This window comes from Calypte anna, chromosome 17 (assembly GCF_003957555.1).
Source record: "Calypte anna isolate BGI_N300 chromosome 17, bCalAnn1_v1.p, whole genome shotgun sequence".
In the NCBI taxonomy this organism is placed as follows: Eukaryota; Metazoa; Chordata; class Aves; order Apodiformes; family Trochilidae; genus Calypte; species Calypte anna.
The window spans coordinates 1,836,497-1,862,733 of NC_044262.1; the positions used below are offsets into that span (position 1 = coordinate 1,836,497).

Below are 26,237 nucleotides of genomic sequence, written 5' to 3' on the forward strand. Positions count from 1 at the left end.
GACGGTGATGGCTGGTCAGAATTGTCCCTGTTGCCCCCTGTCAGGTGCCATCACACAGTGGGGACACAGCAAAGTTCCCCTAGTTTGTGGTAAGGGCAGGGACAGGGCTTGGTGATTTAGCTGAGTGGCACAAGCACAGCAAACCTGGGAGTCCCCAGTCCCTTGGTCTGCTGTCCTTAGCAGGAGCTTTGCCATGTCACCATCATGGTGCCACATGCCACAGGAGCCCAGCACAGCTCCTGACTGGTGCCTTGTGCCATGCTGCCATCACACCCCACACTCCTTTAGCCCATATCTAGAGTTTTGGGTGTGGATTCAGTCCCACTGGGACCAGCTGGGAGCTCTCTGAAGGGGTGGCTGTGTCATGCTGCTCTGTCACAGCCTCCTCTGCCATCTCCAGACTTTGAAACCCAGCAGGGCACAGGTGGCACCACCACAGGTTGCCTTCTATCCTGTACCATCCTTTGACCAAGCCTAAAGCTGGAGGAGCAAGAACCATGTCGAGAAGCTCACCATGAGCCACCAGTGTGGGACTGCAGCCCAGAAATTGTAAACAGCTGTGGTCATAGGCAAAGAACAGTGAAGAAAAGGGCACTGAGACCCCTGACATGTCAGGTGGGGACCAACGAGGCTTCAGGGACTCACAGAGAGTGTTGGATGAGGATACTGATGGAGCTAAAGAGGTCCCCAGCTTGCCATCTGCATGGCCCAGACTGTGACGTGCTGATCACTGCATGAACTGAGCTGAAAGACTGAATATGAAGAAAGGCTGAGGAAGTTCAGCCTGGAGAAAAGGAGGCTCCAAGATGACCTCATAGCAACCTTCCAAAATCTGGAGGGGACTACAAGAAAGCTGGGGTAGAGCTTTTTGCATGGGTGTGTAGAGAGAGGACAAGGGGAAATGGTTTCAAACTTGAAGAGGGGAGATTTAGGTTGGACACGAGGAAGAAATTCTTTAATTTGAGGATAGTGAGACACTGGCACAGGTTGTCCAGGGAAGTTGTGGCTGCTTCATTCCTGGAAGTATTGAAGGCCAGGTTGGATGGGGCTTTGAGCAACCTGGTCTAGTGGGAGGTGTCTCTGTCCATGCAGGGGGGTTGGAACTGGATGAGTTTTAGGGTCCCTTCCAACCACAGCCATTCTGTGATTCTATTATTCTATGAAAACTGGGGGAGGAAATCACTTGTTTCAGCTTAAATGTCACCTTTTAAGTTAATTTTCATTGTCTCAGAGTGGCTTGGTTGGTGATGAACTTATCAACGAGGGGGTTCAGGCAGATCTCAGGTGGGGGAAGCAGAAAATCCGAAGCCACCCTCTAAACCTCTGTCTCCATTTGTGTCTCCTGCCTGCTCTCCCGGCAGGTCCGGGGCTGCCGTCCACCCCGGGGACAAGTGACCTTGCTGGGACAACACCACACATCTCCCACGCTGCACCCACTCGACATGTGGAGCTGGAGAAGAGCTCAGGGGAACCGGAACGGGCCGATGGCACCGGGGAAACTGCGGTCCCACAGCTGCAGTGAGCTTGACAGTGCTCTGCCTCCCTCTCCCCAGCCAGCACCAACAGCTTCAAGACCTGGGGGATTTTGTTGGCACTGGGAAGCCTGGGAACAGTGGCTGAAGAGACAAGGATCCCAGCTCAGCTCTGCACCTCTCCTCTGCACCAGATCTCCCTCCTCCAGCCTTACCCACCCCAGCCCCTGGGTAAGGATCTTTTCTCACCTTGCAGCGATGGCTCTGGCTCGGTTTGTGGCTCAGAGGTGCTTCTGACTCCCCTGCCTGCTCATCTCCGTGACACCCACGTGTGCAGAGGTGCTGCCACGGGCACTGCGGGCAGGGACCTGTGTCGGGTGATGAACTGAATGAACCTCCTGCCAGGTTTCCCAGCCCGTTTGCCAGATGAAGGGAACCGAGAGGTTTTCTGAAACCGGCCCAAAACGGCACCACCGGGAGCCAACCGGCATTTATCCTCCTGCTGCTTCCCCCGGAATTCCAGTCCTCTGACACGCTGAGATCAAACCTGATGACCCAAATCTGAACTGCAGCAACTGAGAAGAAAAGTGACCTTCTGAAAAGAGCAGCTGAGCTGGCCCAGGAGAGCAGCCACGTGTGCTCCAGGCCACCCCGGGCCACTGCACCCAGCCCTGTCCTGGAGAGGAGCAGCCAGGCAGCACCGAAACGTTTCACTGGGTTTAATTCAATTACTTTGCAAAGCAGCGTGTAGCACCAACACCTCCACAGCATCCCCTGGCAGCAAAACAGCTCTGGAAGCTGTCACCAGCAGCCTGTGTGAAACAGCTTAGTGAGCTGGGCTAGGATCTAATAAAAATGTGTGCATAGGGACAGGCAGGTCGTGGGGTCAGGGAGGGAGCTGCCTTCACAGCCAGCTGCAGGTGGAGGCAGGCAGGGAGGACGGGGAAGAATAAAGGAAAAAAATGTGCATGCATCTCTCTTCACTCCTGCTTTCCTCCAGCGTGGAGATGGTCAAGGCTGCAAGGTGGCAAGTGGATCTGGAATCTGTGGGGTCATGCAGCCATGTGGGAAGGTAGGGACCTGTCCCCAGGTGTGGAATATCTGCAGGGATGTGTCCCTAGGTGTGGGACTCCTCAGGCATTTGGCACCCACTGAGGCCCTGGGCACATTTCAAGCCCACTTCTCAGAGGTGTCAAAGTTCTCTAACTAAAAACAGGGCAGAGCAGATATTTTGAAGTGAAAGAACAAGGAAACATCTTTTTATTTCAAGATCTCTCCTCTAGCTCCTTCTTTATCTCACCATCAAGCAGATGTGATGGGCAGAAACTCAAATTGTCACCCCAGGCAGGTCTCCTTTAATTAAAAGCCTGAGCCAGGAGGATGTTATGCCAACTCTCCGTCTTCTCGAGCAATTCCTGCCAATATCTGGGGCAGGGAGATGTGGTCTGTGGTGATGCAAGCCCTGTCCTTGCTGCTGACACGTTTCCCAGGGACGGAAATGTCACCTGTTGTGCTTGGTGCTCTTAAAATCTGTCCTCACCAGATGCTGACCTGGGTCCCCAGGTGCTGTGCAGATGGATTTTTCCATGGCCCGGTGAGGCTTTCCCAGCCAAGTTTCCCACCTCTCCAGACAGCCTGCAGAGGAGTGGGAGTTTCACATCTTGCAAATCCCAACGTGCTTTGGTCAGTGGTGTGGGAAGAACCAGCCCAAGCCTGGAAACTGCTCGGGGGGAGCCTGGAGGGAGCTGAAGGTGTCTGCCAGTCTGGGACCCCTGTCTAGGGGACAGTGGGACAGAGTGTCCTCAAATCTCAGGAAAGGACAGAGTCCCCTTTGCACCACTACTCACAACCTCTCCATCCCTCCCCAGATGGGAGGGACAACTGGGGGGAACTGCAGCCATCTCAGGGTCTGGAGTAAAGACCCCTCACCCCCCAGCGGTTTCTGCTGCTCAGCGCTGTGTGCCCAGCTGGCCCCTCACCCATGGAGCCCTTTCCTCCCCCCGGACCATCCTCTGGCTCTGCATGGTGACAGCTCTGCATGGCCCTGGTCCCCAGCCCCCAGCCCCTGGCCCCTGCTAAGTGCTTCTGGGGTTGGGGTTTTTTCCACTCCTGGGAACCAAGCGTCAGCTTTTGTTGAGGAACAGACCGTAGCTTTCATGTGAAAAGGTTAGTACAGTATGTTAGTTCCTAATGAGGGGATAATAGAGTCTGATTCTCACACCCCAAGGACTGTGAGGTGACAGCAGCACGGGAGAAGGGTATTTAACACCTTCACCCTGGGAACATTTTCCCTTCACAGCCGGAGTGCCTCGGCCTTGACAAGAGCAGGGAGGAGGAGCACAGCGCCTTTGTCCCTGCTTCCCTCTGGTGCCCCGATGCCATCCTGTCAGCACACGCATCCTGGCGGGGGGCAGCTGGAGAAAGAGCCTGGGAAACAGGCAATTAAGTCAGGATCTGGTCCCTCATCACCCCTATCACAGTGTCACAATATCCTCAGCGGGGAGGCTGTGCCTGGTGGGGATGTGGTTCCAGGGATGGTTGTGCAGGGAGGCTGGGGAGAGCCCCCTTGGCATCTGCCTTGCCCTGGTGATGGGTGCCCTTGGTGTGTGTTCCTGTCATCACCTCATCACCCCCCAGTCCTGTCCCTCACTGTGTTGCAGCTGTGTCTGTGCCAGGACTGTGGCTCACAGTGCCACCCAGGGCACCCGTGGGGGTCTGGGTGCATCCGTGTTCCACAAGTCCAGGCAGCACAGCACACCTTGGTGCTATGTGGGGAGGATTCAAGGGCCCTGCTTTTGCTTGAAAAAATCAGATTCCTTCCCAAATGCATCTTCCCACCCCATCCTGGTGGCACCAGAGGAGGACAAGCCCTGGGAGTGCGTGGTACCTGGGGACAGCCCCCTCCAGGGTTGTCAGCCTGGGGGTCCCAGCTACAAATTGGTGTTGCCATTTTCTTGGGGGTGACAGTGTCCCATGGGGGGCAGCCCAGACACCAGGGTGAGGGCTGCAAGTGGTGATCCTGGTGGCAGGAATTGCAGCAGTGCTGGAAGCTGAAGGCCCAGAGCCCCCCAGTCAGGATGGGTCAGGACGGGACAGGACAAGCTGTGCTGCTTGTCACTAACTGTGGGTCCTGAGCTGGATTAGACCCCTGGCTGCTGTGTTTATTGAGAGTGTTCCATTCAGACTGCCCCTTTGTGCAGGAGCTGGAATGTCCTCAGAGCAGGAGAGACCAGTTTTGCCAAATTCCACCCCCACAGGATGCCAAATTACAAGTGTCATCGCCTGGGCTGTCACTTTGCTCCAGCCTTTCAGGGCAAGACACCTTCCCACCACTTAATCTTACAACTGGCAGGGTTTTGTAGTAACCCTTTCCTGGGCAGCCTGGTTGTTTATCAAGGGTGCAGGCAGGAAACCTGATGGTTTGTGGGTCCCCAGTGAGGCAGAGCTGCCCATCCCAGGTTCACTGCTCCCAGTGGGTGATGCTGTAGTTGAACTACACTGGTGCCAGCAGCTCAGCACCACTGGGTCCCCCCCACGTGGCTTTACCGGATGTTAAAGCATACAGAGATGGTTTGTTTGAGGCTTTTTTTTTATTAGTACAGTCTGTGTTTGGTAGAAACAAGGTCCTAAGGACTTTGTGCAGCAGGATGGGAAGGGCTGGCTGCTGTGTCAGCTCAGCATCACCATGCCCATCCTGGCATCCAAGTGATCTCTGGGGGATCTTCACACTGTGCCCCTTTCTGCTGATTTCCATCCCTCCTTGCTCAGGCAGCACCTGGCTTTGTTGCTTTTGTGCTCTTTTGTTTCTCATCCATTCTTTAAAATATCAGGGTGGCAGCTCCGACCTCACTTCTCTGATGTCACAGGTTCCTCTCTCTTGGTGACATGAATCAGGTGACACAATCCCACAGCCACGCTGGGCAAGCAGCAAACCCCTGTCCGGGGATCAAATCCAGGCTGTGCTCTGCTCTCTGGAAAACCCAGAGGAAAGCAAAGAGTGGGATTTTTGGAAAGGGAAGGGTTTGGGGATGAGTCTTTCCTCTGGGACCCTGATGTCCTGAGGCTGGTGATCTCCTACTGAGCCCACTGAGCTTTGGAAATTTATGGATCAAACAAAATTTTGGGAGCACCTCTGCTTGGGATGCATCTCTGGGGAGATAGCAGAGGGCTTGAGCTCAGTTTTCCTGCCCAGGCTTGGAAGCTGTGGGGGAATGTGATGGGGATGGAGAGGGAAAGTGGTTACTTAAAACCAGCTGGATTGTCACAAGGTGATGATGGTCATCACTGCAAAGTTCACAAAGAATGAGAATCAAACATTTGGCTTGTCTGTTGGGTTATTATTAAATATCCAAACCCCTGGATGAGGCTTGGAGGTGAGGTGAGCCAGGTGGTCCAGGTCTGGAAGGAAAGCAGTGGCCCCAGGGTCTGACCATGAGCTTGGGAAGAATTTGCTTTACTGAAATATGAGCTCTGAGGTCCAAAACCCTCCCAAGTCTGAAGGCAGAGCTTGTGGGCTGTGCTGTATGACTGCTGGAAGGCATCACAGCAAAGATTTCTAGGATGATGGGTTGGAAGGGTACTGACCTTGTGGGAGGCCCTGCAGCGACACATGGATGAGGCAGAATCATGATCCTTCTCCATCAGTGAGCAATTTCTGGGTCAGCAAGGCCAGATTTGGAGCTATCATGGAGCAGCTATTGCCTGGCTCTCCTTTTCCTGGGCTGACATGGATGCAAACACTGACAGACCAGCCCCAGGCTCCAGAGAGAGAAGCAGCAAGCAGTCCCCACATCATCCCAAAGGTGGGAGCAGACTGCCCACCCTGGTCCATCTGTTCCCATCATCTCCAGGCCTGAGGGGCATCTTTCTGGGTCAACCTGCACCAGCCTGCCTCCACCAGAGGAGATGTTTTCCAGCTGAGATAGCCTGAGCCTGAGAAGCAGACATTGCCTCGCTCAAGAGTGCTGAAATGTTTAATTAGAGTTTAACAGCAGCCTGGGAAAAAGGTGTCTTGTCATATTTCTGGGCTACGTTTTGTTGTTGAACTGCGAGCCCTGTAGAGGCAGAGCAGAGGGAGCCCAGGAGCACAATGAGCCCTTTATGTGCCTCTCCCCACAGCTCGCCCCGACCCTGAACTTTCCCATTAGCTGCTGGCACTGTGCCCTCCTGCATGTGCCCGGGAGGGAGCCTGCATGGTGTGGGGAGGGGAGTGCTCAGCCAGGCTTTTCCTCTGGTTTTTTTGGGGTTGGGGTTGCAGGAGAAAGAGGAGAGTGTGAGCTGGCTGGAGGAGAGGACATCCCACCAGCTGGGATGGGATGGGATGGGATGGGATTTCCTTCTCTGAAGAAGGCTCTGGAGTGTGGCCATAAGGATGCTCCATGGCATCTGTGCATGTGGCAGGACACTGGGGTGCAGCAGTGGCACCCAGGGATGCAGTGTTTACCTGTGTGGGGTCCTCACTCAAGTGTTTCTGAGGATGCTGCCCAAACAGATAAAAGATTTTGTTTCTCAGAGCCCAGCAGGATTTATACCTACAGCAGGAAGGGAAATTGCTGAGCCCTGCCCAGCCAGAGGAGCCAGTGAGGCTACAGGACAGCATCCTCAGGTACCCCTGTGGACCCTGGGGAGCACAGCTACCAAAATGAGGGAGCTGGGGAGGAATGGCAGGAACAGAGCACTTCCCTTCCCCGACCTCCACAAAGAGCCCATCAGCATTTTCCACTCATGGGCATTTTTGTACTGAGGGCTGAAATGAAAGTTTTGTTGCCACCCAGTTTGGTGGGGCTGGATGACTCCTCTTGCTATCTCTCCCAGGTTTCTCTCCTCCAGTTGGCCACTGAAACAGTAGAGAACAAACCCCTTGGGTCCAGCAAAAGGCTCCCCAAATTGCCACGTGCTTATGTGTATATTATTATCCCTTTTTACCTTTTTTTTTTTGTGTGTGTGTGTGTGTGATAAAAGCATGTGATGCTGTACACAGCTCCCCAGGTCCCCCCTGCTGTGGTGAGAAGATGTGGAGGTGTTTGGGCTCCTCAGGAATATTCCTGCCTGCCCACAGTGACCTCAGATGTCACCAACACGTGGGGGTCACGTTAGCACAGCTGGGAGGTGTCAGGCTGGGAACGTGGGCATTCAGTGCTCAAGGTCTCCTGGGGTTGCTCCTTGCTCAGGAGCTTTCCTCTTGTAGGTCCCAGTTTGCAGCTTGAATGGCTTCTTTCTGTGACTGGTTTTTTTTGGGGGGGATCCTTTTGGAGAAAGGATCCTGCAAAGGAGAAAGGATCTCCTGCAAAGAGCTGGGGTTTTCCCTCCACCCCAGATGAAATGCTCATTGTTGTGGATATGGTGCCCACCACCTTCTCCCCACCTTCAACCAGTCCATCCCCCAGCCCAAGGGTTGGGTTGCCATGCTGTGCAGCCCAGGAGGGACAGACAGACCCCCCAGGGTGGGTTCTGGGGGGATGTGAAGCTGCATCCCCCATCATTTCCCCAGAGGACCCCATTTGTGGTGGGTGGGGTGGCCGGGCAGGGCTGTGTTGGCCCAGGGGTGGGTGCTGTGCACGTTTTGTTACCTCTGCAAAATCCCCTGTTCCCTTCCTGACTCCACCACAGCCAAGCTGGCAGCAGCAGCACTTCCCTGGGCTCCACATCCCCCCTGTGCTCAGCCCCAGGGAGCCCTTGGAACCCAGACCTGGGGGAGCCCATCCTGAGGGGGACCCCACCCTGGGGTGAGCCCAGTCTGAAGGCTGATCTATAGTGGAGGCTAATCCCACCCTCAGGGCTAATTTCAGACTGGAATGGGATCATTTCAGACTGGAATGTTGGGCACTAAGGCCAGCCTGGGGCCACCCTGCCTTCCTCAATCCATCCCTGTGGGGCGGGTGCCAGCCCAGCCCTGTGGAGGGATGGACACCTGGGATTAGGTGAGGGATGGACACCCAGGATTAGGTGAGGGATGGACACCCGGGATTAGGGGTTTTCCCCCAAATCCTGCTCTGTTAGAGGCAGCAGTGCAGGCAGGAGGCTGGGCAGGCATCCTCCATGGCCCCTGGGAAGGGGCAGGGTGCCCGGGGCAGGCACAGCTCCATAAAGCCCATCTTGTTCTGCAAGCTGGGAGCGCTCGGGGTGAGCCCCCCGCCCCCCTCCCTCCCTCCCCTCCCTCCTGCAGCCCGTTCCCAGCCTATTCTACCTTATGTGTAGGAACTGGTTTTTCTTCCTGGGCTATTGTTTCCGCTGGATTGGTTAGATCGCTCCAGGCCTTGCTCAGATTTCCTTTCTCACGCTTTTTTTTTTTTTTTTTTTTATATATATTCCCGGGTTTTTTTGTTGTTGTTGTTTTCTGTTTTTTTTTTTTTTTTTTTTTCTGTAGCTCCTATTCTCGCCCCAATTAAAGCAGCAGGCACTGCCCAACAGGCTGGGAGGGGGGGGTTTGGCTTCCTCCTGCCTCTGCCCCCATCCTCCCCCCCGTGGTTGCCCAGGATGAGGGGACAGGCTCCAAACCCCAACTCCTGTGCCCAGAAGCCTTCCTTTCGGGTGGCTTCAGGCAGCCTGGACCCTGCAGGCAATGCCAGCTTCTCAAGTGCCCAAGCCACTCAAGTTTCCATTTTTCTGCACCAGTCCAGTTTTTAATGTAGTAAATTCAAATCACCGGTGCTGGTGCAGCCTCACAGATCTTGGCAGAGCTCTGTGCAAGGTTGAAAGGGTTATCCCTGGGTCCTGAGCCAAGGTGGCATCGTGGCAGAGAATCCCAGACTGGTTTGGATTGAAAGGGTCCCTTAAAGGTCACCTATCCCAACCCCCTGCCATGCCCAGGGACACCTCCCGCCAGCCCAGGGTGCTCCAAGCCCCATCCAACCTTGGACACTGCCAGGGATGGGGCAGCCAGAGCTTCTCTGTGAGCCAGGGTCTCACCTTTTCCCTTTCCAAGGCCAAGCTCATCCTGTTCCTAAGCCGAGTGGGGTGACTCCTGTCCCTCCTGGGCCATCCCTGTCCCTGTGGCTCAGGTTTGTGCAGGGACACCTGTCCATGGCCACTGTCACCCGGATGGTGACATGGTGTGAGTGGGTTAGGTGTGATGAAGTGTTCCCAGCCTCAGCCTGGCCTGCAGAGAGCCATGCCCAGAGGATGGGGCTCCACTCCCTGGCTTCTTTCTCCCACCGTGGGCTGCGTGGAGATGTGGGGGGGATGTCCTGGTGCCTCAGGAGATGCTGCCCTCTCCCCGGAGGTCTGGCAGGCTGACAGGGAAGGGCAGGTAGTGCTGATGGTATCTGGCTCCAGCTGGGGAAGGCAGCTTGTCCCCCGGGGGCCTCTGCCTTGCTCTACATGCAGACTTCTGTTCCCAGACAAAAATAGAAGCTGAAACATGAGCCTGACTTCCCCGGGTGCTGCTTGTGCCACTCGGCTCTGCCACTGCCCCTGCACCCACTGGGTCACTGCACTGAATTGGGGCCACCAGCCCCAGACCCCCTGGGTCCCACTGGAGGGCAGGGGAGGAGGCAGTGAGTGGTTCATGGGTGAGGATGCTCGGGGAGCAGATGGAGGAGCAGAGCCACACAGCCACCTGGCCCTGGGTGGCCTCAGCCACTTGTACAGGGCTGCAAACTGCTCAGGGAGCTTTTGGGGGGGCTCAGCTTCCAGCCAGGCACCTTGGGGGGGCCCAGTACAGGATGAAAGGAGAAACTCTGTCCTACATTAGACAGATGGTCCCAGGACCTCAACCAGAGGAGGGACAGCTGCCAGGGAAAGGCAGAAGGAGTAAGAACAAGGGTGGCTGTTGGCTTAATACTTATTAAAGGTGATTTCCTAAAGGTTGTCTGGCACCAGGAGCCCAGGAGAGAGGCCCTGGTGTGGCTGCACATTCAGCTGGGAGAAGAGCTGGGGCTTCAACTGCAGCCCCAGGGTTCTGTGGTACCTGGGCCAGGCAGGAAACTCAGCTTCCAGCACAGCCAGTGTGAATTTGGGTAACTAAGAGCTGTGCTGTGCCTGACTGCTAATGATCTGAAGGCTGGACTTGTCTATAGAAAGCAAAGTTTGGGTCCTTGGCAGTTTCCAGAGCTCTGACTCTCACGGTGAGAAAATTTATTTCCCTAACCCTTTCTTTTACTGGTTCCAAACTGTGATGCTGGAGGTCTGGAGGATCCTCATGGATCCTGCACGATGTTTCCAGCTCTGGGGTGATTTTCAGATCTCTCAGCCTGGGTTGTTTTTTCCAGCCTTCATGTTCCAGCATCCCATGGTCAAGATCTGAGCTCTCATCTCTCTGGCCAGAATCCTGATGAAGAGGAGCAGCAGTGAGCTGCTGGCAGGGAGCTGGGCAAGCTGCCCATTTTCCCATGGCACAAGATCCCTTGGGATGGCTGAGGAGAAGGCTTGGGTGGGAGGTGTGTGCCCTGGAGCTGTGAGGTGCTGGTTTGCACACCCAGGAGGGTTAACCCCCCCCCCAAGAGGTGGATGGGAAGCACATTTCTGCAGTGCTGGCACAGGACTGGAGGATCAGAGGCACTGAGGGTCAGGGTGGGAGGAGGGTGCAGAGGAACAGTTTGGCCACCAGCCCCTGGCAGCTTCTGGCACAGAGCTCACCCCAAAACAAAGGCTTTAGGGGTGATGCATAACCTCATTAGGAGGCAGTTAGGTACCGGTTTGGCTTTGTTATTAAATTTGTTGTAAGTGCTGGGAGCCTGTTCCAGAGCACCCCACTGTGCTGGGTGCTGTATAAACAGGGCTTGTGGCTATGGTGAAGATTGGGTCAAGGGTGCTGTGGCAGCTCCAGCTTTTTGGAGGGGCTCAGCCCCCATCTCAGCACCTCACAGCCCAGCCAGGAGGAAAAATCAGCAAGTGAGACTTGAGAGAGCTGAAAGGCAGCTGGAGGAGGCAGAGGGACCCAAGTAGGGGGATGTGTGTGGCAGGAGGGAGGTTGAGCATCCTTTTTTTTTTTTTTCCTTGGGAAAATCAGCCTTGCATGTGGGCTTAGGTGTAATGCTGTGTGAGATTCTCATCACTGCAAAGACCAAGGTAAGACCTAAGAGGGCTTTTGGTGTCACTGACAATTAGGCACCAACTACTCAAGGCAGCATGACAGCCAGGCAGGGACAAGATGGGGTTTGTGGTAAGGGCCCAGCAGCTGCCTGCACCATGCTGGAGGGAACACGTGTGAGCTTGAGAGGAGAGAGAAGCAGAGTTCCCAAAATCCTGGTCCTGTCCCTGCCAGGTGCTCCAGGGATGTGCTTGTGCTTCTCCTCCCATCCCTGCCTTTCTCCAGGGTAACTGACAGACTCCTCCAACCCAAAAGTTGCATCCTTCCCTCCCACTTGGAGCAGCTGAGAACTGGTGGGTGAAAATGGACAAGGGAGCATCTCCCATTGAGAGCAGTGGGAACTAGGTTGCCCCAAAAAGGAGCCAAGAGCTGGGGTGCCCAAAAAAGGATCCAGTTGGAGACCCTCTGGGGCTCCACCAGCTCTGACCCTTGGGCTTTGCTATGTCCCCAACCTGAGCACCTTCCCCAATCTGCCTCTTTCAGGCCCGGGTGCTCCCAGACAAGCCAGGCCCTTCTAGCTGTCAGGTGAGCCTTTCCCAGGGCTTATGCAAATGATACTAATTAAAGGCATTCTTATCTGTTCGATTTCCCACACCTTTTGCCTCCGAGGGGGATAGAAAACTTCATTTTTTTAGCGCTGCGTTCGTGGCAGTCGGAAGGACTTGCCTAGGGAAGGTGTTGGGAAATGCAGCGGGTCACTCCTGATGAGAAGAGCTGGCTTGTGCAAGTGGTGAAACACTTTATTATGCATGAGAAACCTTCCAGAAACGGATGACTAATAGCAAAGCGGGAGCAGAGAAAGCAGTGGGAACGCCGTCCCAGGCTGGCATGGGATCCCATGTCATCTTACCAGCTTAGCAGGGTTGGGCTAGGTCAGCACTTGCCTAAGAGACCTCTCAGAGTACCTGGCTGGTGATGAGGGAAGTGATGTTAATGATTCAATAAACAGAGCCCTTCCCCCTTTGTGAACCAAGATTCCCCTGTCTGGTGCCAGAAACCCACCCGCAGCCCTGTGTTCCCCCCAGCAGCACCTTGGCCATAAAAATACTGCTGCTCACTGCTCAGGCAGAGCTGGTGGCAGATGCCTGGATTGCAACCATCACAGTCCATCTTCTCACTGTGTTGGTGGCAGACAGGGCTGCCCAGGGTTTGGTGGCCACACCAGGTTTTTATGTGCACCAAGAGCCACTTCTCCTTGAAAGGACCAGGCAAACACAGCCATACATCCCACCTGCTGCTTGAGTGGGTTTGCTGGTACCAAGGACAAATGTTGGACCTTTCACAAGAGCAGCAATGTATATCTTTATGGTTCTCAGTGATAAGAAGATCAATGAGAAAAGTTCTTGGCATAAAGGGGAAGGGCCAGATGCTTTCTGAAAGTTCCCTTGGAGGTGCAGCCGTCCCAGGGGCTCAGCTCACCCCAGGCCTGGCCTTTGCACCTCACAGGGTGTGGGGAGCTCTGCCAGGTTGAATTGGTTCTGCTTTTTGTGCAAGGACTTCAAGGAATCCATCCCACAGTGTTGTTGGAGGAAGAGGAGAGTGTCTGAAGGTCAAAGCTGTGAGTGCAGGAAGGAGGAGCTGGAGACTTGGGAAGAGCGTGTGAAAATCTACACGTGGGCAGATGAGCGTGATCAGCTCCTGTCTTGTGTTTGGAATTTGGTACCTGGGTTTCTTCCACTGTTCTTCTCAGCATCTCCCTCCTTTCTGGGTGCTCCCTGCAGGACTTCTGCTGGAATCAGACCTGCCTGTAACACCTGGGCTTGGCATGTGGGCAGCCAGAGGAGATAGCTGAGCCCGAGCATCCTGCATGCCCATTCCAGGGAAGTTTCCAGTCTCAGTAAGTCCCTGAAAGAAACTCTTGGATGCTCAGGGACTGTGGTTACACAACCAAAATGAGAGTTGCAACCTTCATCCGGAGGAGCAGCCCTTTCACCAGGTGATATCCATCTGAGAGAGAGGGAAAGAAAGGAAGGGAAGAGGGTAGGCGGTGAGTAGGAAAAGAGCCATCACTGCAGGTGGCTGCTGAGCAGTCCTGGGACGTGGTGAGCAGAAGACACCCAGGGAATTGTCCTGACGTGAGCTGCCCTGAGGTGACCCAAAGAGTTCACACCGAGCACTGTTGTCCTTTGTGGCTGGTTTTGAGACACTGAGGATTTCCCAAGCCAGCAGCTCTCCAGGCAGAGGGTTGTGTCTCACCAGTAAAACTCCTGCCAAGGAGATCCCTCAGTGACGTTTGTCAGCAGGGCAGGTGGAAGGAGCCCCGTGAGCCTCAGGCCCCTTCTGGGGATGGCTCCTCTGTGCAGAGCTCAGCATCACCAAGGCTTTGGGATGCAGCTTTCAGGGGTTTTAAAGGAAGCAGCAAAGCTGACTCTATGGCTGTCTGAACTCCTCATCTTCCACACGTGTTGGGCACCAGGCTATGGACCTCCAGGTGAGCTCATGCAGCCATCTTCAGCCAAGCTTACACCAGCTCCTGAGACCCTTTTGGAGTCCCAGAAGGGCTGTTCCTGTTCTCTGCTGAACCTGAGTTTTCCTCAAGCTTCTCAGCTTCCTGGGTGGGAGCTGGGTGGAGGCCCTGATAGGGGATGGGATGCTGAGATGGCCCTGGAGCTCCAGGCTGTAGCATCCAGTCCCTCAAGTCTTGAGAGGTTTGTGCGTCACTGCTGGTGAAATCCTCACCCAGGAGGGCTGGGAGAGGCAGAGATCATCCTAAACAAAAACAAGGCATCAGATGGGCTGCCAGCATTGCAAAAAGACATTTCACCTGCCGTGTCCTCCTTGGCCACAGGCTTGGAGAACCCCACTGCCTGACAGTTTCCTGCTAGACAGTTTCTGGGGACAGGGAGAAGCAGCTCAGGGACCACAGCATGAGATCCATGCCAGCTCTCCTGCCATGACATCACAGCAGGACATGACATCATGTCCCAATCCTCTGGCATCACTCCTATTCTCTGTGTCACAGCTCTCAGTGGTGACATCCCAGAGCAGGCCAGGCTGCAGAGCCTTCCTCTGGCTGTGGAGGATGTCCTGGGGCAGGGCTGCATGGCTGCAGGGGTGACCAGTGCCCCTGGTCCTGGGATGCAGCACTTTGGTCAGAATACCCATGTCCCCATCATGCTGGGAGAGGGGAATGACAGAGAGGGAGCTCAGCTTCATCTGGGATGGGTCAGACCTCATCCTCATCCTTGATGTGGTCTCATCGAGTGGAGCCCAGGGAGTCAGGGGGGATGTCACAGCTGTCCCCCTACCCTGAGAGCCCGCTCCTGGCCCATCCCTCCTGCAGATCCAGGGTCTGGGAGCAGGGCTGGGAGCGGGGCTGTGCACGGGCTGTGTGGGGGCACCCAGCACCCTCCTGCCAGGGGCTGATTCACACGGGGCCCGGCAGCCGGGGTGCCGTGGGAACTTGGAGCCGCCATGGCTCCCGAGCACCGGGATTGCTTCAGCGGGGGTGCAGCCAAGAGCCATTTCACAGAGGGCAGAGCAGATCTCGGCTGGGATTTACCAGTGACTAAGCGTGTGCTGGCATGGGCTGCCCCAGCGTGAGAAAGGCAGAGCTGCTTCTCCGCCAAGGTGCACCCGCTGCCAGCCCGCGCCCACGGGGACACCCCTGGGCGATGGGACCACGGGTGGCACTGGGCTGGGGGGATGAGGAGGCTGCGGCTGCCCGGACCCTCTTCCCAAGGTGAACTCACCCCTTCTCTCCCCCATGGCCCCACTGTCACTCCAAACACATGGACAGGCAGGGATGGAGACCCTGCGGCTCCTCGTCCCCAGGGCTGGGCTGGGCTGGGAGGCAGAAGCTGCCCCCTGAGCTGGGCACAGGGGCTGGGGAGACCCTCAGGTGGTATAGGAGAGAAGATGAACTTTTCACTCTTGGTTTATCACTCCTGCTCACGGTGACTCCACTCCTGGGTGCCACCATCTCCTGCTCTTTGACCACCACCAAGATTTTTGTCCTTACATCTGCCCCACTTGGTGGTGGCTGGGACTTATCCTGGGGAAACCAAACCTTCCCAAGGAGGAAAAAACCTATCCCTTCCCCAGAAGAGAGGCTTCCCACTTCCCTGTCCTTGAAACAAAAGCAAGATCCATGCAAAAACCTGTTCCACACCCTGGGGGAGTGACACTGAGATGCAGAAGGTGTGGGGAGCCATGTCCCAGCACTGAGCTCAGGGCCACCACCAGCCCGTGCACAGCAGCCACTCAGTCTGTCCAAGTGGCAGACTGCCCTGCTCACTTCATCTCTTCTGCCTCATTTTGGCAGGGCATTAAAAAAAATTAATTGCAATTTTTTATTACAGCTAATTGGTGCTGCTGCTAAGTGGCTCCTGAGCCCACCCTGTGTTTTGGGGAAGCAGAGGAGATGGCATGGGGCTCGGAGCCTTGTGGCAAGTGTCTGGCAGCCCTGGGCAAGTGGGAAACACTGGGCTTCTCTCAGGCTGCTGGGGCATCCCCAGCCCAGGGAGTGGATTGCCTCTAGTTTACAATGATGCTGAATTTTAGAGTAGAGAATTTTTCCCCAGCCCACGGCTCCAGGTCCAGCCTGTGCAGCCTGGGATGTCCTCGGGGGGACTGTCCTGTCCTGTGGCATCAGCACCAGCTGCCATCAGAGCTGGCAGGGGCCAGAGCACAGGAGGGCAGCAGCATTGGGGTCTGTCCCACTGCTGGGGGTGGCATATGCCCTGAGAAAAGGAGCCCATTTATCTCCTTCCCTGCTCAGCCCTGGATCCAGCTGTGCTCCTCTTCCCTTCTCAGCCTTTTTTAGGGATGGATCTGACCCAGCTGATGCAGGGTTGCTGCTCCAGGCTCAGCTGAGCCAATGTGGGGCTGAGGGAGGCAAAGGTGTGAAAAGGAGCCAGGGAGCCCCACCTCTGGTCATTCCATCCAGCTGAGGCTTGAGGAGAGCAGATCCCATGGCATCACCATTGCAGTGTGCCCCTCACTCACATGAGGCTGGCATTGAGCACCCAAGGGGCTTCCTGATCAGGTAACTCCAGCTGTTCATCCAGCTCTCCAGAAATTCATCTGCACTCAAATAAGATCATCTTCCTTCTCTCTTGGGGTTTCACCCTGCCTCCTTGCCCCGGGTACCAGGGCTTGAGCGTGGGAGTGAGGGAGCTGTGCCATGCTCAGGGCAGGGAGGGCACACTCAGCCCCTGTGGCATCAGTGCCTGTGGCTTGTGCCCAGCATGAGCAGGGAGCTGGGCTGGGGAGCTGGAGCAGCACACAGAGCTCTGCCCCACATCTGGATGAGTTTGAGGTCCCTGATGGCTGCATGTCTGCAAACAGGGAATTGCTGCAAACCTCCTGTTCAAACCTGATGCAGCAGCTGACACATCACTGGAGTGCTTTCAAGCTCACACCTTGTCCATCCCTCTGTCTGTCTGTGCTTCTGCTCCCTGGGGCTGGAGCTTCAGACCCCAGCTCAGGCATCCTGTGGCCAAACAGGAGTGGGTGGGGAGTTTGTGGATACTGCTGTGGAAATAACCTCCTGCTGCTGCTGCAGGGCAGAGCTGGGACACTCTGCTGAGCTCCTTCTCAGACAAATCATCCTGCCCCTGTCCTCCTTCAGGCAGCTTTATGGGAAGAAGGGGGCATCACTGCACCTCACCATGAACCCAGGGCTGCTCCAGCATGCACACCACAAACCCACAGAGGCGCCGCCAGTGCCCTCTCAGCTGCTGGAAAAACCTTTCTGGTTTCAACAGGCTTTGGAGCAAAGCCCCAGGCAGGGAATTTGTTCTGGTCGGTGAGGTTCTGCACCTCTCTCCCTGCTTGGCTTGGGTGTGCAGTGTGCTTAAAATGCTCCGCAAGCAGAAAACAGCCGCTAAAAACAAACAGCTGATGAAAGGTGTTCTGGCACATCCCAGCACCCAGCTCCCATCCCAGCAGGGGGTGGGAGGATGAAGCTGTCAGAGCGATGCCTCCGGGGAGATTTAGGGCCCATGGCTTCTGGGTAAGTGCCTTTGGCTGCTTCCTGCACCCTGTGCTCAGCCCCAGGCTCTGGATGCTCCTCAGTGGTGGGGTTTGGGGAGCTCCTTGAGGGGTTTGGCTCCCCAAGGACCAGGAGCCTGTGGTGCATTTTGTCAAACCCAAGCTGGGGTAGAAGATGAGGTTTGGTGCTCCTGGTGCTGTGGCAGAGCTGGGCTGAGCAGAGCCAGCCAAGCTCCCAGCCTGTCCTGGGGTCCACATCCATCCTCCTTCTGTGAGACAAGAGACAACAAACAAGTGATGAAGCTATGGCTCAGGCTTTGGGTTCCTGGTCTCAGTTCCTGGTCTTTCCTGGCATTGTGTAGAGCTGGAGAGGGAGGAAGGCCAGGGGTGGGCAGCAGAGCTAGCAGCCTAGCATGAAGATGCAGCTGAGCACCCTAAAGCTGGGGTGCCACTGCCAAGGAGCTTCTTGTGGCTGGTGAACCCTCAGATTTGTGTTGGGTGCAATTCTGCCACCCCCTCTCAGTGTGACAGACCTTGCCCACTGCTCTGATGTGTGACTGAGGCTGCAGGGTGCTCCAGGCAGGCAGGAGCTGCCCAGGGAGCAGGGTCACCATCTCACCAACCTCCTCCTCTCATTTTTCCAGGTGTGCAACTGTGACAGGTACCTAAAGATCCCCAGGGAGAGGATGAAGCAGCTGGTGGAGGACAGCAGGCTGGCACAGGGTGGCAGTGGCTCAGGTAAGTGGATGGGCAGTGATGGCAAGGACTGATGTACTGACCCTTGCTGCCCTGGGACTGTCCCACCCAGGCTTGGGGTCTCAGAGGGGGAATGAGGTTCCCTGACACCAACCTGGTGGTGAGATCCTGGCCCAGATTGCCTCCAGAAGCTGTGGCTGCCCCATCCCTGGCAGTGTTGAAGGTTGGATGGGACTTGGAGCACCCTGGGCTGTGGAAGGTGTCCCTGCCCATGGCAGGGGTTTGGAACATGATCCCAAACCAGTCTGGGATTCTATGGACCAGCCAGAGCTCTTCCAGCTCCCTTCATGCACAGTTGAGCTTGTGCACACCGAGCACAGTTCCCAGCCCTCTGCCCCGTGCTGTCCTATGCCATCCATGGGTGCCCAGCCTGGGGTGGTTTGGTGACAAACCAGCAGTGGCTTAAGTGAGAGCCTAAGGTCACCAACACCTGACTTGGAAAACTCACATGGGCTTCCAAATGCCTCTGGCTGGTGCTGCTGGTGGAGCCTTTCTCACCTGCACTCATTGCTGCTCACCACGTTGCTCGCCGTGCCTCAGTTTCCCCATCTGTTTGTGAGGGGAGAGCAGTGTGAAGCAGTGGCTGCCAGGCATTCCTGGCCGGCTGTGGCTTTGCTGGGAATCACACATGTGGCTTTGGGGATGAGGGACGTGGTGGGGTGGCTTTTCCCATGGTGCCAGCAGGCTGGGAGTGCTGTGCTTCCCCAGGTCCCGGGCATCCTCCCCAGCGGTTCCTCTGGTGAGGGCACTCAGTGTGTGTGTACCCAGGGACCAGCCAGGCCTGTTCAGCCAGTTTGGGAGTATGGGAAATAGAAATGCTGTGAATTGTGTTCAGCCACCATGTGAGCAGTTTGCCCTTCCCCCTTCAGGACAGGGATGATGGAGCTGGGGAGGGGTCTCACACAATGCTGCTCCTCTGCACAGACTTTTCAAGGACACCCTTCCTCTATCCTTTATACCCTTTATACCCCCCCTTTAAACCATGTCTGCAACACCTTATGTCCCCACCATGCCATACAGCCTCCTGCTGGGTCCCCTGTGTCCCTGGGGAGGTCCCTGGGAGGAGGACCCTGTCTGCTGGCCCTGGTGGGAGACCCACACCAACCATGTCAGGTGTGACCTCACCTGGGGGAATCCTCCAACACAGAGCCATCAGGGACCCAAAGTGTCACAACATCCTTGGAGTGCTGGTGTTTTGCTGCAATGGAGACGTAAAATAGAAGAGAAGTTGTGATTCTTGGGCAGGTGGCACCTGACCCAAAGTGAAAACCCCAGGGCACTTTACAGGGGGTCCCCTGTTCCCCCCCAGGCTCCAGTCACCCTAGAGTTTCTGTTTCTATTCAGATTCTGCTGGGGGCTACTGGGATTAAAAGCATGAGCATGTTGTCCCCAGCTCGGTTGTCCCCAGGATGTCTGAACTGAGGTCAAGTTTTGTGGAAGAGACACAACGGAAGAGTTTGACAACAGTGTCCTGGGGGGACAGGGATGGGATGGGATGGGATGGGATGGGATGGGATGGGATGGGATGGGATGTGCAGCCAGAAAAGTGGGTTACTAAGGAAAATCTCAGTCATTCCCTGATTTCCTTCACATTTTCCTTCTGGAGGGGGCTGGTGGCAAGGGCTGTGGCACAGAGCATGGAGTGGGAGTCTGGTACCCACAGCCTCCAGCTGCTCACCCACACCAGACCTGGTCCCTGCTCCATGGCCCGAGCCCTGGCTGTGCCACCTCACCCCTGCCACCACGCATGGATGAACTCCCAGGACCATGGCCAGATGCTGCTGCTTAGCAAGAAAATGCCCTTTCCCTGCTCCTGCCTCCAGGCAAAGAGGCTGCCTCCTCTGGGGAGCCTCACCTGCAGGTGGGAGCTGCAGCTACTGGGGCAGATATCAGGGGTCAGACCCTGCCTGACCAACCCTTGATGTAAACTCAGAGGACCCTGAGTGCCAGGGTCTGTCTGCAGGCAGCCTGGGGCTGCTTGTGTTTTGGCTGCAAAACTTGGGCCAGTCCTGCTCGGTTTGGGTCCCATATTTTTTATGGCAGGGCTTCCAAGTGATGAAAAGCAACTTATTCATCCTATAATAGCTCAGTCCAACTTGCACCTAGGACTTTCCCAGGTTCTAAGGAACATTTTCCCTGACACAGCTGCATTTTCCCTGCATGAGGGCTTTGATGGAAGTGCTGGAAATAGTTTCAAGCCTGGACAGCTTTTGCCCTATGGGATCTCTTTTTCCCAGGGGGATGCTCTAAGCATCAGATGCCTGGAGCTGGCAGGGGATGGAGCAGAGGGAGGCAGCAGCTCTGCGGGGTCACCACGTGGCATGGGCAATCCATGATCACCCTGGAGGCCTCCCAAAACACCCAGGGGGATGGGATGTGTCACAGGCTCTCCTCTGGCTGGCTTCTAGCTTACTCAGTGTGGTAAAAACAGCTGGCACAGGCCCCGGTGCTTGGGGGATGCTCTGTACAATGGAATTCTGTCCCTGGGAAAGGCACAGGAAGCACATTTGGTCTGGTTAGGATTCACCAAACAGAAAAGGCTCCTTTAATCCAAAAATCACCCTAATGACATCTGCAAAATGTGAAAATGAGTGGGCATGCTGGAGCCTCCACTCTGGGCTAGAGAGAGGTGAAGGAGCAGGCAGAGTGGCAGAGGGTGCTCAGGGGGGCAGCACCAGGCAGGGGTAGCACCCTCCCTGACCAGCCAAAAACTGGTACTCGAGACCAGCATGATCCTCACTGCCCATCTGCTCCTCCAAAGTCACATCCCAACAGAGCAGGATGAGCCCTGGGCAGCCCGTGGGCATCTGGAGGGCTCATCATGGACATGATGGCAACTGGAGGTGCCTCTTGCCTTGAGCTTATCCTCCCTCCTCCTCCTCCTCCTCCGCCCTGGGAACCTCTCAAGAACGTGGCCGGGCTGCCGCAGCCCAGGTTGCACAACCCCGGGTCCTTTGTCCTTTGCTTATCTGTTTTATCGAGGAGGAAAAGATAACCGGGGATCTTCAGCGCCCTGCAATCGAGTGCTTTTCTCAGGCTTGTAACTCCTCTTATCGGGTTCCATCTCTCACCGCAGCAAGGTTTCCCAGGCACCTTTGTACTCCAAGAATGCTCCCAGGGCTGCTTGCAGCCTTGTGCAAAGCCTTTGGGATCCGCGCTTCCCTCCCAAACACCCCGGCGTTAATTGCCTCATTAGGGACGATCCTGAGAGCGGGTGCGGGGGGAGCACCGGGGCCAAGAGGCTGCGGTTCCCGCGGGGACGGTGCCAGGTCCCCGGCTGGAACACGCACCCAGCTCCTTGCCCCAAGCCTTTGGGTCTTAGCTGGGGTGACACAGAGGGACCTGGGATAGAAACGGAGCCCTGGGGGCCGGATTTTGTTCAGAAGTACCTGGCACCCCCCAGGGAATTGGGGTTACCTGATGGTTCCCCAGCAGTGATCCCTGGAGGATGCCCGGGGCTCATGCACATGGGGATGGAGGCTTTCCAGCCTAATCAGCGGTCTGGGAAGGGTTCAGGGGAGGATAGATGGCCCTGATCCTGCTCTGTCCCAGCTTCCCAGGCCCTCCTGTGCCCCCTGTCCTGCACTGGGGGGTCCCAGTAACACCGACTTCTGCGTTGCAGCTGACAGAACGGGCTGTAAGGACTGCAGGCCACTGATGTCACCACCAAGGTGTCCCTTCAGTATGACCCTTGCAGTTCCCTCTCTGTGGGAAGGGGAGGGTGCAGGTCCCCTTGCCCACTGTCAGCAGCCCCTTCCGTGCCCCACATGCCCCCCATGCCCCCTGCTGGGCTCAGCCCCCATCGCAGGCAGGACCTCACACACATAGAGCTGTGGCTCCTGGCCTGGCTCTGCCTTCCCCGAGGTCTTTGGCACAAGATCCCTTGCCCACCACATCCTCTTTGCTGCAATGGTTCCCTCCAGGACTCGTGTGTCACCCCCGCAGCCACGGGGACCTCAGGTGCTGCTGTGCCCCTGGGGCTCACACCCCTGGCTCTGTGTCCTCTGGGGTGAAGGTGCTGTGGGTCTTTGGGCACCAGGAACCACGTAAGGACCCCAAAGCATGAGATGTAGCTTTGACAGGGATCTTCCACACCATCTCAGTGCTGGAAGCTGAAGGAAGGGGATCCCTCCTGGGCTGCCAGCCAAGCTCTGGGGTGGTGACTTTGGCTGCTGCAGGGGGGCAATGACATTTCCTGGGCTGCAGGGGTGAGGTCCCACCACTGAAGGTGGCCTTGCTTAGCCCAGAGAGGAAGCTGGTGCAGAAATAAGCAGAACTGGAGTCCCACAGAATCTCCTTCCCATGTTGGGCATGGCAGCACTCACTGGGAGGACGTGTCCATGGGTGGGAACAGCAACATTTGTGCTGTTCCCATGGGATATTAATTCCCCTGGGGGAGCAGGAGCTGGAGATGTGATGTGCAGCACGTGTGAGGGCAGGGTATGGCCATGGCTTGTATGGAGGGCAGGAAGGGGTCAGGGGATAATCTCAGGCTGCCAGGTCAGGGACAGCACCAGGGGATGGGGACAATCCTTGCTGTCTGTGGCACGTGTGGGTGCTGGTCCCCAGGGTGCTGAGGAGCTGCAGGGCTCCATCATCCCCAAGGTGACCTGGGTGAGGGGAAGAGGTGAGCGAGCAGCAAAAGGGCTTTTTATTTCCAAGATGTTTTATAATGGGATTATTAGTTCCCAAGGGGTGTTTCTAATTGATTTGGTAAGGAACTGCTTTCATTTCTCTTCCGCAGAGATGTGGTGGGAATCCAGCCTTTGGTGTCAGCAGAGCTCTGGAAGCTTGGAGCTGAAAAAATCCTGGCATCCAGGAACGATGTGCTGGGCCCCACACACCCCTCACATGCCTTTTACTCCCTCTCTAGGGTATCCTGTGGTGCACAGCATCCTGGTGAGCCGGGCTGCAGCCCCAAGGGATCAGCGGCCATGCCGGGGACGGCTCTGCCCATCTCCAGGAGGAGAAAAAAAAAAAAGAAAAAAAAAATTCCTTGAAAAAATTCCCACTTTCCCCTAGGAAAACCTTTTTTTACTTTGGGATCTGACCTTTTCCCAGCACAGTTCCCACTGTGTGCCCGGCTGGCACCCTGTGCCTGGCGCCTGGTGGCCCTTTTACCGCGGTGGCCAGGGGAGCGCAGGCATCTTCAAAAGCCCTGGAAAAGAATTTGATGGGAGGGGGAGAAAGGGGTTTTACAAGCTCTTATTCAAAAATGGTCACTTTGAAGTGATGTAGCATTTTCAACCCTTTGAAGAGTCACAATTAGGAGGGGGCTGGTGCAAGCAAGAGGCAGAACTCCTGGGTGACCATCACAGCCTTTCTCTCCCCATTTAATGGATGAACTTTTCCTCCCTGTCTGCTTTTTTTCTCACAAGCCCAGGGGGTATTTGGGGGAGCTGGAGGTTTCTCCTCCCCCTCGCAGAGAAGGAGGGGGTCTGCAGTTGGCTTTGCCCCCCAGCAGCAGGGTGGCTGATGGAGCGTGTCGAAAGGGAGAGCAAATTGCCCAGGATTCCTGTGGGAGCATCCCGTGTCCCTGCCCTGGTCCTGGCAGGATTTGGTGCAGCAGTGTTGGGCTGGGGAAATTTTTGGGGGGTTTCAGTGATGGGGAAGGGTGTCCACGTGGCATCTGTCAGTGTCATTTTGATTATGGCTGGATCTCAAAGTCCAAGCCAAGGTGCAGGTCCCTCCTGTCAGGATCCTAGGGGCAGATCCCGAGTTCTGGTGCTCGAGAGCAGGCACCATAGATAGAGAAGGGGAAGAAAGGTAGATTTATGTCTGTGTTATAAACTGTAGAAAAACAAGTGGTAGCCCAGGGTTTTGCAGGGAGTCTGTGGTTCCAGTGCTTGGAGGCACATTCCCACAGTTATTCTCCTCAGTGGTCCAGTCCCTGCATGTCCAGAACACCAGCCCAGGCTGTACTGACCCTGCAGGACCCCTTGCCTCCTGCCCAGGGATGCAGGGCAGAGCCTGGACTCCCTGTGGGAATGACAGGGCCCTCACAAGGGTCATTCACTTGGCTGAGCTCAGACTCACTCATCACACCAGCAGCTGATGATTTATCTGCCATCTCCTCTCCCCACAGGTTGCCTGGTGAGGTTTGTGGAGCCCAGCTGGAGCCATGATGCCACCATGCCAGCCTGTGACACAGCCCAGCCCAGTGACACCCGGCACAGGGAGCAGGAGGAGCAGCCAGGGGGGTCTGTGGTGGTGGCAGAGGGGACAGTCCTGCAGGTTGACAGCATCCCCCCTGGGGTCCTGGACAGAGCTGGGCTCACTGACTTCTACTGCTGCTCCCACTGTGGGAAGGTGTTTTGGGAAGGATCCCACTTTGGACACGTCGTCTCCCAGTTTCATGATGTCCTTGTCCCTGCTGGGGACAAGCAGGGTATCTATGAGCTGAGCTGAGTGGGGACACTGGGGCTGGAGATGCCTCCACAGTGCAGTGGGGACCACAGGGAACATGTTCCCTGGTGAACCTGATCAGATTCAGGGTGGAGGTTTCTCGTGTGAGGCTGGAAGGGGCTCTTGTTTTGGGGGCTGGGGGGGGGGACAGTCACATTTACACTCATGGCTTGTGACACCCCAAGGATACGTGGCCTCTATGAGATCATTAAATCAGAGGTGGTTGGGAAATGGCCCATTTGTTTTATTCCTGCCTCTCCCAGGCTGGATATGGCAGGAGTAGGGCAGAGCTCTCCAGAAGACCAGCCTGACCAGTGCTGACCCCTTGTCTCCTGCCCCTCTGCTGGGTCCCTCATGCTATGGAGCTGGGAGCTGCATCCCCAACAGCAGCACCCAACCTCCCTCCAAGGGGGACGGAGCATCTCTGCTTCCAGTGTTGAATCCTGTGTCATCTCCTGGTCACTTCTAGGCCTTTATCTGCCTTCCATCTCCTTCAATCTGTGAGCTCTGGTGCTTACAGCCATCAGCTGCACTGGGGTAGGCTCATCACCCCGGGACTTGGTTTAGGAGAAGACTCAGGGGAGACTCTGGAAGTTCCTGTGTACCTGTGGGCATGGCATGAAATGGCTCCCAAAGGGTCTCATCCAGCTCCTGGGGTTGGGGCAGGGACTGACAGCCTGCACAGCACCTCTCACCTCTTTCAGCTCTCCACAGGAGGTGATGCCAAGGTGAGATCTGTACAGCAAGGTCATCTCCAGTCATAGACACAGACAGCATCAAACTCCACACTGGACTGGCCTTGAGCAGTATCCAGGAAGTCATAAATTGTCCACTCTTGAATGGTGGATACACATCAAAGGGAATTAAACCAGCTTTTTAATCAGCCTCTAATACTGTTTCCCTATCTGTCTACTTTTAAAAATAATTTTAAAAACACTTTTAAAACCCCACTGTCTGTGCCATACTATATGTTTAACATTTATTAGGGCAGTAATGAGCCCTTGGTGGTTTACAGAGCCATTTGGTGGTGCCTTGGTGGGGCTCTACAGGGCTGTCAGCTCCGGTGGGCTGCCCACCCCAGAGCACTTTGACCCCCAGGTCACTTCACCTGCACTCAGCTCCTGCCCCTGCCCTGCTCTGGGTGATCGTGGAGGGGACCCTGTGATAAAATGGCACCAGGAAGGAGTTTTATCTTGGTTTTTATCACACCAGACTGAATGAGCTGCATCTCTCAGCCTTGAGAAATCACACCCTGCACTGGATATCGGGCGGGCTCCTCTCCTCGCCTTGTGTGCTCCTGGCACATCCTTCAGAGTTTGATGGGGACAAGGTGTTTGGCACTCAGGCCAGCATTAGTTTACAAATGAATATGTCAACATTGTTCCTCACCAGGCAGGAATGTGCTTCCCTCCCTTCTCCCCCACCTTATCCCCATCCCCTTCCGACCAAACTTCCTTCCTCCTGTAATCTGGAGAGGAAACCTTGCTGCATATTTGACTTGCTTAGAGAAATCAGCTCGGTTTTCCCTGGTGTGACTTTGTGCCTTGAACTACGGCCGGTGGGACCCCGAGGCAGCTGGTGAGGAGAGAAGGAGAGGAGGAGGGTGAGGGCTGTCCTGCTGCCCAGCCTTGACACGGAGC

The 26,237-nt window shown here is 55.9% G+C and overlaps 1 protein-coding gene across 6 annotated transcripts in view; it reads left to right on the forward strand.

Annotated features, from left to right (window-relative positions):
* The window catches only part of EXD3 (exonuclease 3'-5' domain containing 3), a 215,484-nt gene extending 190,014 nt beyond the window's left edge, over positions 1–25,470 (forward strand). For 4 of the 6 annotated variants that reach the window (XM_030461430.1, XM_030461425.1, XM_030461427.1 and 1 more), the window contains 2 exons: positions 18,081–18,174; positions 24,278–24,704. In XM_030461430.1, the coding sequence (XP_030317290.1) occupies positions 18,081–18,174; positions 24,278–24,600 (417 nt within the window). In that variant the 3' untranslated portion in view covers positions 24,601–24,704. Of the gene's footprint in view, positions 1–1,361; positions 2,517–18,080; positions 18,175–24,277 lie in introns of those variants that run through there. The other 2 variants (XM_030461428.1, XM_030461429.1) reach the window with 2 other exon arrangements.
* The last annotated feature ends 767 nt before the right edge of the window (positions 25,471–26,237 follow it).